Raw genomic sequence first — 12,504 nt, 5'->3', positions numbered from 1 at the left:
TCAGCATCAGCCCTTCCAATGAATATTCAGGACTGATTCCCTTTAGGTGGAAAAGGCACAGAACAGGAATTAGAAAAGATTCAGATTAGTGTAGCATATTTGTGGTTCATGGCTCTCCTTTCTATTTCTATGGCCTCGCAGACATCATTCATCAATCATAGCTCTTCTTCCTACAGAGCTGATACACAGACTTTTCCACACAGGCAGTCATTCCCAATCGATCAAAGATGGAATGTCAGTGGAGAAGCACTTTGTTGTTTGACTTAGATTTTTTTAATAAATGAATATCACACAGAATGACTTAAGGCTAATCACTTAAACTTTCTGGACTTCTTTTAACTTCTTTATAAAAACGAAGTAATATCACCTGCCTTATCTACTCCATAGGACCAGTGTTAAGGATGAAAACATATTCTATGAAGTATGACTTGCCATACAAAAACCAAGGAAGGGAAGAAGTCAGAGTTTATAGATTAATTGATCCTAACTTCAGGCCTCTGTTATTAGGTCCTACTGCAGTTCGGGGAGTAGGATGTGAGGGTCAACAGTGGCCTGCTGCAGGGACTGGGGCACTGACTGCAGCAGGGCCTGCATGGGACCTTTTGAAGGAGGTCACCATTAACTTCATTACCTCCACCGTAGTTTGGCCTCAGGTCAAACAACATGGAGGGAACACAGCCGCCCTCCCCCCATCAACAGAAAATTGGATTAAAGATTTACTGAACATGGCCTTGCCCATCAGAACAAGACCCAGTTTCCCCCTCAGTTAGTCTCTCCCATCAGGAAGCTTCCATAAGCCTCTTGTCCTTATCCATCAGAGGACAGACAGAATGAAAACCACAATCACAAGAAACTAGCCAAACTGATCACATGGACAACAGCCTTGTCTAACTCAGTGAAGCTATGACCCATGCTATGTAGGGCCACCCAAGATGGGCGGGTCATGGTGGAGAATTCTGACAAACATGGTCCACTGGAAAAGGGAATGGCAAAGCACTTCAGTATTCTTGCCTTGAGAACACCATGAACAGCATGAAAAGGCTGATAGGACACTGAAAGATGAACTTCCCAGGTCGGTAGGTGCCCAATATGCTATGGGAGATCAGTGGAGAAATAACTCCAAAAAGAAGGAAGAGACGGAGCCAAATCAAAAACAACACCCAGTTGTGGATGTGACTGGTGATGGAAGTAAAGTCCAATGCTGTAAAGAGCAATATTGCATAGGAACCTGGAATGTTATGTCCATGAATCAAGGCAAGTTGGAAGTGGTCAAACAGGAGATGGCAATAGTGAACATTGACATTTTAAGAATCAGTGAACTAAAATAGACTGAATTGGCTTAATTTAACTCAGATGACCATTCTATCTACTACTGTGGGCAAAAATCCCTTAGAAGAAACAGTAGCCATCATCATCAACAAAAGAGTCCAAAATGCAGTACTTGGATGCAATCTCAAAAATGACAGAATGATTTCTGTTCGTTTCCAAGGCAAACCATTCAATATCACAGTAATCCAAGTCTATGCCCCGACCAATAATGCTGAAGAAGTTGAAATTGAATGGTTCTATGAAGACTTACAAGACCTTCTAGAACTAATACCCCCAAAAAAAGGTCCTTTTCATTATAGGGGACTGGAATGCAAAAGTAGGAAGTCAAGAGATACCTGGAGTAACAGGCAAATTTGCCCTTGGAATACAGAATGAAGCAGGTCAAAGGCTAATAGAGTTTTGCCAAGAGAACGCACTGGTCATAGCAAACACCCTCTTCCAGCAACACAAGAGAAGACTACACATGGACATCACAGATGGTCAATACCAAAATCAGATTGATTATATTCTTTGCAGCCAAAGATGGAGAAGCTCTATACAGTCAGCAAAAACAAGACCGGGAGCTGACTGTGGCTCAGATCATGAACTCCTTATTGCCAAATTCAGACTTACATTGAAGAAAGTAGGGAAAACCGCTAGAAGATTCAGGTATGCCCTAAATCAAATCCCTTATGATTATACTGTGGAAGTGACAAATAGATTCAAGGGATTCTGATAGAGTGCCTGGAGAACTATGGACGAAGGTTCGTGACATTGTACAAGAGGCAGTGATCAAGATCGTCTCCAAGAAAAAGAAATGCAGAAAGGCGAAATGGTTGTCTGAGGAGGCCTTAAAATAGCTGAGAAAAGAAGACAAGCTAAAGGCAAAGAGGAAAGGAAAGATATACCCATTTGAAATGGCATGGACCTAATAGAAGCAGAAGATATTAAGAGAAGGTGGCAGGAATACACACAAAAACTGTACAAAAAAGATCTTCATGACCAAGATAATCACGATGGTATGATCACTCACCTAGAGCCAGACATCCTGGAATGTGAAGTCAAGTGGGTCTTAGAAACCATCACTATGAACAAAGCTAGTGGAGGTGATGGAATTCCAGTTGAGCTATTTCAAATCCTGAAAGATGATGCTGTGAAAGTGCTGCACTCAGTATGCCAGCAAATTTGGAAAACTCGGCAGTGGCCACAGGACTGGAAAAGGTCAGTTTCATTCCAGTCCCAAAGAAAGGCAATGCCAAAGAATGCTCAAACTACTGCACAATTGCACTCATCTCACATGCTAGTAAAGTAATGCTCAAAATTCTCCAAGCCAGGCTTCAGCAATACGTGAACTGTGAACTTCCAGATGTTCAAGATGCTGGTTTTAGAAAAGGCAGAGGAACCAGAGATCAAATTGCCAACACCCGCTGGATCATCAAAAAGCAAGAGAGTTCCAGAAAAACGTCTGCTTTATTGACTCTGCCAAAGCCTTTGACTGTATGGATCACAACAAACTGGGAAATTCTTCAAGAGATGGGAATACCAGACCGCCTGACCTGGCTTCTGAGAAATCTGTATACAGATCAGCAAGCAACAGTTAGAAATGGACATGTAACATCAGACTGGTTCCAAATAGGAAAAGGGGTACGTCAAGGCTGTATATTGTCACCCTGCTTATTTAACTTATATGCAGAGTACATCATGAGAAATGCTGGGCTGGAGGATGCAGAAGCTGGAATCAAGATTGCTGGGAAAATATCAATAACCTCACATATGCAGATGACACCACCCTTATGGCAGAAAGTGAAGAAGAACTAAAGAGCCTCTTGATGAAAGTGAAATAGGAGAGTAAAAAGTTGGCTTAAAACTCAACATTCAGAAAAGGAAGATCATGGCATCTGGTCTCATCACTTCATGGCAAATAGATGGGGAAACAATGGAAACAGTGAAAGACTTAATTTTCTTGAATTCCAAAATCCCTGCAGATGGTATTTGCAGCCATGAAATTAAAAGATGCTTGCTCCTTTGAAGAAAAGTTATGACCAACCTAGACAGCATATTAAAAAGCAGAGATATTACTTTGTCAACAAAGGTCAGTCTCGTCAAAGCTATGGTTTTTCCAGTGGTCATGTATGGATGTGAGAGTTGGACTATAAAGAAATCTAAGCACTGAAGAATTGATGCTTTTGAACTGTGGTGTTGGAGAAGACCCTTGAGAGTCCCTTGGACTGCAAGGAGATCCAACCAGTCCATCCTAAAGGAAATCATTCCTGAATATTCATTGGAAGGGCTGATGCTGAAGCTGAAACTTCTATATTTTGGCCACCTGATGTGAAGAACTGACTCACTGGAAAAGACCCTGCTGCTGGGAATGATTGAAGGTGGGAGGAGAAGGGGATGACAGAGGGTGTAATGGTTGGATGGCATCACCGACTTGATGGACATGAGTTTGAGCAAGCTCCAGGAGTTGGTGATAGACAAGGAAGCCTGGCGTGCTGCAGTCCATGGGCTTGCAGAGTCAGACACGACTGAGCGACTGAACTGACTGACTGACAGTTTGGGTGGGTGTGCCAACCTGCTGAACTCTGAATTCTCAGTGAACTAGGCTCTCTGAGGGCAGTGATTCTAAGATATCTGCCCCACACACCAAAAAGGCCAGGAGGAACCTACAGTCTTGGCCTGTGGTGTCTTCCATCTCTCTTGCCAGGCACCTGGGGTTCATGGGAGAGCTGGTTAGTAAGACATTGTGGCATTACTGATAATGTCAGCGATAGTGGCTGCTGTCTTCGTATCGATGAGGCATTGAGCCAATCCCTCCATATGTATTATCTCATTTAACCTTTAATCTCAAATCTAAGGAAAAGAGATTCACTGTACTCTTATGCAGTTAAATAACTTACCAAGGGCATGCAGCCAGTAAGAGATGGAGCTCAGACCCACCATGAAGCACCTGGACTTTTAACCATTTCTTGTCCTTTGTTGACACCAGAATCTGTAAGATGACTGATCTAAATATTCAAATCAGAAAATGAAGCAGCTCAGTGAAGTTTTTAATGACTTAAAGTGGAAACACAGACACAAATCTGCAAATGCTCTCAATGCTGCTCTTGGCAGAACTGCAGCTGCCATCAGTGCCCTCCCCAACATTTGTCTGCAAGTGGGCTTCTGTAGGGAGATATTTATTTTTAACCACATTGTTGTCTCCACTTACAGAGGAGAAGTAACAAACTGAATTGAAAAAACTCGACCCTGTGGCTTGTGGCTGAAATACATTTTCTAATGTACGAAAGTTGCATGACAACTTTCTGGGGAGGCAGATCCCCAGAGACCCACTTAGAGAAATGATGGTGCTGGGGAAAGCAGGGCTAGCTTCTTAAGGAGGTGTGGAGTGAAGTTCATTAGTAAGAAAGATTTGCATCACTCACAGCACATCCAGCTCTGGCAGATGGGCACCATGTGCTGAAAACCAATCAGTTTCCAAAAAAGCGGCCCTGCACTTTCTTCTGGAGTTGGTTAGAGGCAAATATTGCAGGGAAAGCGTTCTGGGCAGATTGGCAGGTGGTTAAGGTTTGAGTGAGAAATTGAAACTCGAACTGTGTCAGACTCAGTGTGTTTGGGGGAACCTCCTTCCGGTGGAGGAGGTGTGCTCAGGAAGGAGTAGAAGGAGTGCCCGTTTGCTCCCTTCCTTCAATTGACCCAGGAGCATAACCATCCCCAGGCTTGGAATCTTGCATGAGGAACAGAGTCTTCAACAATTAATGCCACCATTGTTAAACTTTTCAATTGTTGGATTTTTCCCTGAATAAAAAAATGTGTAACATTTTGATAACGGCTGTTTTATTTTTCCTGACTTATTTTTGTGTAGAAACTTACTTTTGCACAACCACATGCCTAAATAATGTGTCCCATACATATTAGTGAGATAATGCATGTGAGTGCATTGTATGCTATCTCGCAGACAGTAGATGCTCAATAAATGGGAGCTCCACACGTTGTTTATGCTTCCTGTATTTTACAGGAGGACCCTGGGGCAGAGGGAAAGGCTGCTTTGTCCAAGGTTTGTGTTCAGCAGTAACTAGACTAACCCAGGGTATCTTGACTCCTCCCACCTCTCCCTGAGTCAGAGCACCTCAATGCCTGGACCATGCTCTCCTTACATAACCCACAGCACTTTAGGGGGCAGCTGGGGCTGGAATGATTGGGAAAATGTGTTCTTGGCAGCATGGTCCAGGGTCCACTGATGTAACCAGTGCGGGCAATGTCCAAACTCAGTGGCTTTGGGGAGGTGGAGGAAGGGACACATTCGTTCACTGACAAGCTGTCTGTAGCCATGGAGGAGGGAGGGCAGCCAGGTAAGAAACTTGTTGGAAAGAAGGTTGGCAGGAGGTGGGGCAGCAACAGCTTTCATTTCCTGGGATGGTCCATGAGCCAGACATGGCGCAAGCACTTCTCCTGACCAGCCAGCCCTCTGAGGCACATGTGTTATCCCAGTGTCCAGGAAAACATCTTAACATTTAATTCTGGGGCCAGGAAGTAATGTACCAGTCGTTCATCCAGCAAACGTTTGTTGAGCAACATCTGTCTACTCAAACGTCATCAGCACTGGGAGTGCTATGGCGTCTACAAGGGACAGAGTTCTTATCTCAGAGCAGCAGAGACAGGCAGACACACAGCCATCCACACATACAACTACACCTTGTGATACGTGCTAAGAAGGAAAGTGAGAGCACGCACTGAAAGATAGTGACATGCACGTGCTAGTTGTGGGTGGGGGAGGGGACTGGCTATAGGGACACTCCTCTCTGAGGAGGTGGCATTTAAGGGGAGATTTGAGGCAAGTGGGTGTTGACTATGGGGGAGAAGCAGAGAAGAGCCTGTATCAGGGCCCTGAGGCAGGAAGGGCCTGGCCAGGGAGCGAATTGAAAGGTCATCAGGCACTGTGCCTTCAGCATGGGAGTGCAAGAAAAGTGGCATAAGGTGATCCCCTGGGGCCCTGTGGGCCAAGCTGAGGAGATTGGCACTTTCCCTTAATGCAATATGAGGCCAGTAGAGTGCTTTAAGCCAGCCCGTGACATGACTGGATTTATGTCTTGTAAGGATGGCTCTAACTTCCCTTAGAGAAGGGATTTCAGAGGGGAGCAGGTGGAGGGAGGCTGTTACAGGTGATGGATGAAGATGACTTGGTTAGAATGGTGGCAGTGAAGGCAGAGAGGAGTGAATGGCTTTGAGATGTAACTTGAAGATGGGATCCACGAGGCTTGGCCAAAAGAAGGCGGAGTATTGGAGGAGAGGACAGAGAATGGGAGGGGCGCCGGGAGGAGGTGGAAGCAGCTTAGTCCAGCACTGACAGAAGTGACTAGCAGAGGGACCCCGGCAGCTTGGCTTCCTTGTAATCACTGAAGCCAGTCTTGATCTGGATGCCTTTGGTGTCTTATTACAGCAAAATGACGGACAGTTCACGGTGATCCAGCTGGTGGGGATGCTGAGGGGCATCGCCGCGGGCATGAAGTACCTGGCAGAGATGAACTACGTGCACCGGGACCTAGCTGCAAGGAACATTCTGGTCAACAGTAACTTGGTGTGCAAGGTGTCCGACTTTGGCCTTTCCCGCTACCTCCAGGATGACACCTCAGATCCCACCTACACCAGCTCCTTGGTGAGTCCTTCTGGGTCTTTTCAGATCAAAGCACGGCAGGAGTAAAAAGTGGCTGCACATAGCGAGGACCCGTGGTGGGGCATACAGGGAGGGACTGGGACCAGGGCTCATTTGTCCTCTGGGGAAGCCAAATGCCGGGGGGGCCATTCATCCGGGAGAAATGACAGCCACTGGTTGTTCAGGCAATGTTAGGGCACAGGCTGTGAGGAAGTGTTGGTGTCTCCTCTGAAGCCATGCTGTTCCTGGCCAATGAAAGAGGATGTTTTGAAAAGGATGATTTGGGGGAGTCCAAACATTTGGTCAGTGGCATGAAAGACATCATCTACGGGGAGCAGGCTCCGGTTGGGTTGAGCACTGTGTCATCAGGTATATTCCTGGTCCTGATTTGGAGCACATGCAGCAGCTAGTGGTAGCTTGCAGAAAGCAGCAGCAGTGAGTGGTAGTTGGAAATGAGACTTTGGTTCCCTGACCAAGCATCCTAACCACTAGACCACAGAAGTGTGACTAGAGCCTAAATCCCCAGTCCTTACCTACCTTGACAAGAAAGAATTCTGATGAAGAGGTTAAAGGTAAAGAGAAAGGTAAAACATTTTTTTGCAAAAGCAGAGTACATAAGACACATGGCCGAACTCTGTGACCCTCCCCTAGGTGCATGTGCACTCCTCAGCCAAGATGGATTTCAACACAAAAGTGTCTGGGAGGATAGAAGCCAAACTTATTATGACCTGGCATCCCCTGACTTTTGACCCCCAAAGAATCTCTCTCTGCATGTGTAGTCTCTCCCTTGCCCCAAGGAGGGAAATATGTGATCTCTTGATCTTTTACTCAAACAAAATTTAGCCTTTCTCTGTTCCTGCCATGCTGGTTATTTTAAGGTGCCCACAAGAGACAAAACCTGGCTATTTCCCTGTTTCTGTTGTTATTTCCATTTTGGAGAGCAAATAGGAGACTGATTGAAAATGCCTACCTGGGGGCCCACCTATCTTCTGTCTCAGGCAGTGCAAATAGGAAGCTAAGTGCAAACAGTTGTAAGTGTCCAGCCTGAAGCCCACTTTCATTCCTGCCCATGAATTGTAAACGGGAGGCCAGTTGTAAATGCCTAACCCGGAGCCCATCTGTGTCCTGCCTCCGTCGTCTTCTCTGTCTCCATTACTTCCAGAAAGCTATAAATATCACAACTTGGTAATTGAACAACAACAACATGATGAGTACTCTCAAATTTGTATTTCTATCTCAGCCCCTTCCTCTACAGCGTGAACAGCTATAATCATCTGTGTTCAACTGCCTAGTTCACACAATTCCCTTTAGAACTTAACAGGTCCTAAATAGAGCTCTTGATTTACTCTCCAATCGCCTCTCCCCCATCTCTTCAACTCAGTGGTTGCACCATTCCTAATGGTGAAACCTAGGAATCAGTCTTGAGTTCTCTCTGTGCCTCCCCATCCAAGTACAATCCTTCCACTAATCCTATGTTGTTGTTTAGTCGTTAAGTTGTGTCCAACTCTTTTGTGACCCCATGGACTGTAGCCCACCAGGCTCCTCTGTCCATGAGATTTCCCAGGCAAGAATATTGGAGTGGGTTGCTGTTTCCTTCTCCAGGGGATCTTCCCGACCCAAGGATCAAACCTGTATCTCTTGCATTGGCAGGCAGATTCTTTACCATTGAGCCACCAGAGCAGCCCTACCCTATTCCTATAGGTTTCTATAACGTCTGCTCCTTTCTTCTCATCTCTGCTGCTGTTCAGTCACGTGTCTGACTTTGCTACCACATGGACTGCAACACACCAGGCTTCCCTGTCCTTCATCGTCTCCTGGAGTTTGCTTAAATTCATGTCCATTGAGTTGGTGATGCCATCTAACCATCTCATCCTCTGTCGTCTCCTTCTCCTCCTGCCTTCAATCTTTCCCAGCGTCAGGGTCTTTTCCAGTGAGTCAGCTCTTTGCATCAGGTGACCAAAGTATTGGAGCTTCAGCTTCAACATCAGTTCTTCCAATGAGCATTCAGGGTTGATTTTGCTTAGGATTGACTGGTTGGATCTCCTTGCTGTCCAGGGGACTCTCAAGAGTCTTATCCAACACCACAGTTTGAAAGCATAAATTCTTTGGTGCTCAGCCTGCTTTATGATCCAACTCTCACATCTGTACTGTGACCCCACCCTATTCCAAAGCACCATTCTCTCTCACCTGGACTGTTACAGTAGCTTCCTAATGAGTCTCCCTGGTTTCCTTTTGTCTTCATACATCCATTCATAACAGCATCAAAAGTGACTGATCTTCCTAATCTACCCACCAGCTATATCCCTTAAACTTGCAAAAACAATACCTGATTATTACAAAAGTCAGAACAATACAGAGAAGAAAAAAGGATAAATAAGAACCTACAATTTCCTTAAAGAAAGGTTTGGTGAACTTTTCCTGAAGTGAGTGCCATATAGAAAATATTTTAGACTTTGCTGGCTAAGAGGCCAAATGAGGATATTAAGTACATGATTATATAACCATTTAAAATGTAACCCTTTAAAAATGTATGAATGCCATTTCTAGCCCCTGGGCTGTAAAAAAGCAGGTGACCTGCCAGATCTGGTACTTAGGCAATGGTTTACCAACTCCTGTGCTGAAGCATCAGTTTCAACAATTAGATGTGTCTGCTTTCACACTTGTCTCTTTGTTCAAAAAGAAATTTTTTATTTTATATAAATGGGATCATACTGTGCCTGTTTTTCTGTGTCTTGTGTGTCTCTTGGGGATTCTTACTCCAGGTTGCTACTTTGAAAGTTTGTAAACCTTCACACTCCACTAAGGATATATGGTGCCCATCTTATAACATCTTCACCAGCACTGGAAGTAATCAATATTTTTAAAAGTTGTTAATCCAAAGATGAAAAATGATAACTCGCTTTGTTTTCATTGAATTTTCAACTGACTCCTGGAGATCTTTTTGCATAGTTATTGGGATTCATGTTTCTTCTTTCACTAATCATCTATACATGTATTTACCTATTTTCCTACTGGGTTACTTTCTGGTTTCTTAGAAATGTATAGGAATTTTTTTAATAGTAGAGATATTGACCCTTTTTCTGCCATATATGATACAGTTAGTTCCTTCATGTTTTCCTGTACAAAAAAGTACAATTCTTTTTTATAAAGATTATTTTTTTCTTTTTGTCTGCTCCGCACCTTCACTGAGGCACTCAGGCTTAGTTGCCCCACAGTATGTGGGATCTTAGTTACCAGACCAAGGCTCGAACTATGTCCCCTGCATTGGAAGGCAAATTCTTAACCACTGAATCACCAAGGAAGTCCCAGTACAATTCTTTTTTGTATTAAAAAAAATACACTTGTCTTTTTTATATTATTTATGATACCCTTTGGCTTGCAAAAGTGGTTCATATTCATTTGGTCAAAAATATCTATCTTTTTCTCTACCTGTTAGATTTTTTGGCTTATTCTAAAAGTTCTCTCCATCCCAAGGTTATAAAATGCTTTTTAAAACTTTCTATACTATTTTATTATCTTGACAAGTTTGATTTATCATGTAACTATTTATTTAATCCATTCCTCTGTCTATTCATCACTCCACCCTGTTTTGTTGATATGTTTCCAGAAAAGTTGTAGACATTAGTACACATCACCCATAAACACTTTGGCATATGTCTTTTAATGAGAGTATATATATTTGTTTATACTTCTTTCCTTGATTAAGGCAAAATTTGCAGAAAGAAGTACACAGATCTTAAGTGTACATTTACAGAGTTTTAACAAATGCATACAACTATGTGACCCAAAATTCTACCAAAATAGAGAACTTGGTCATCATACCAGGAAGTTCCCTCATGTCCTTCCTCTGTCCCAAACGTAGAGGTGCCTGCTGTTCTGACTTTTTTTCAAATATAGGTTTCTTTCGTCTCTTCTAGAACTCCTCATAAATGGAATCAGGATGCTCTTCATGCCTGACTGCTTTCTTTTAGCATTCTGAGTATGAGATCCTTTCCTGTTGCTGAGTGAAGCAGTCATTTTTTCTTAATTACTGTAACAGTCTATGTTTATTTATCCATTCTCTTGATGGTAGACAGCAGGGCTATTCTCAAATATGATTTTGAATATGTTAGGACATATATTTTTATTGTGTTTTTATGCAGGTAAATATAGAAAATTATATCAACACCATTATTGAAATATTTTCCATATTTTATTGGCTCATATGTCATTCTTGTCATATGTTAAGTTCCTTACATAAACAATGTTTTGATTCTAAAATCTCCTCTGTTGGTCAATTTATTTATTCTTATGCCCAACCATATTATTCTAATTATAGTAACTTTATCAAAAGTTTTTCTTTCAGTATTATCCTGATTATATTAATTTTAGCAAGAGTTTTACTGTTTGGATAAATTAAGGTATCTTCATTCATCTTTAAAAAATGTTGGCTCTTTTCAAATGTATTTTCTTTCAACTTAAGATCACTTTGTCTAGTGATCTACCTAAAACTACCTAGTAATACATATACACTCACATATGAGTTTTGAATGGAACGCGATTCTGCATTTGGAAAGCTTGACATTTTAATGACCTTGAGTCACATAAATAATAATGTGAACCAAACATACAATCTGTATATGCCTTACACTGAAAATTTCTTAGATGTAAATCTTCCTATGTTATTGTCCTGCACACATTATTTAGATCATCTGTTGTGACTTTGTATGTGTTTCTTCTAAATGATGAAGTATATAAACTCCTAAACCTAACAGCTTTCAGGATCCATTTTGCCATATTATTCTTCCATGTTTTTCCTTTTATTCAAAATAGAGAAAATTATCATGTTTGATGACTAAACTATTTATGCTTCTAAAAATGCAGTTTATTCTCATGAAAAATATTTATTGATCATCTACTATGTGCCAATCCTGGGCTACAATCTGGAGGCACAATTAGGATTGAAAAGAGACAACATTACTATTCTCACATTACTCACAACGGAATGAGGAAAGGGAAGCTTAGTCAGATGCATACACAAATAAGTGCATAATTGACAGTTGAGATGAGAGTCACTGTATTCTGTGACAGCATGAAGAAAATAATACATAAGAAAAACAGCCTTATTAGATCTAGGGGAATTAAGGAGAGCTTTCAGAGGAGATGGGCTCCAGCAAACTCAACCAAATGCATAAGGTAGGTTAGAGCACTGAGAAACATAAGTAGTACACACAAAGGACTTGTGTCAATAGGGAAGATGGAATTTTAGAAGAGCTGAGAGAGGACACCTGTACTTGGCATTTGGATAAAGAAGGGAAAATGACCAATGAGGTCAGCAGTAGTTACATTAGATGGGGCCTCCTGGACATTTGTGATGGAATTTACTGCCTTAGAGCAATAAACAGTCATTCTGTGTATGGGGGTAGGGGTGGGGGGAGAGAAGGGTGTACACTGATGCACACACATGACCCAAAGGTGATTAATTTCCATTTTAGAAAAATAACCTGTTTTTTCCTCTTGCTTTTTCTTTCTAATATCTTCCCTCCCTTCTTTATAAACAAACA

The 12,504-nt window shown here is 42.5% G+C and overlaps 1 protein-coding gene across 1 annotated transcript in view; it reads left to right on the top strand.

The window, feature by feature from the left end:
- Nucleotides 1-12,504, top strand: part of EPHB1 (EPH receptor B1) — a 316,781-nt gene that overhangs the window by 258,639 nt on the left and 45,638 nt on the right. The window contains exon 12 of the mRNA XM_068969291.1: nt 6,749-6,964. Within this exon, the coding sequence (XP_068825392.1) occupies nt 6,749-6,964 (216 nt within the window). The remainder of the gene's footprint in view (nt 1-6,748; nt 6,965-12,504) is intronic.

Source organism: Capricornis sumatraensis, chromosome 1, assembly GCF_032405125.1.
Source record: "Capricornis sumatraensis isolate serow.1 chromosome 1, serow.2, whole genome shotgun sequence".
Lineage (NCBI taxonomy): Eukaryota > Metazoa > Chordata > Mammalia > Artiodactyla > Bovidae > Capricornis > Capricornis sumatraensis.
The sequence above is the reverse complement of the archived record's forward strand: the minus strand, read 5'-3'. Positions and strand labels throughout refer to the sequence as shown.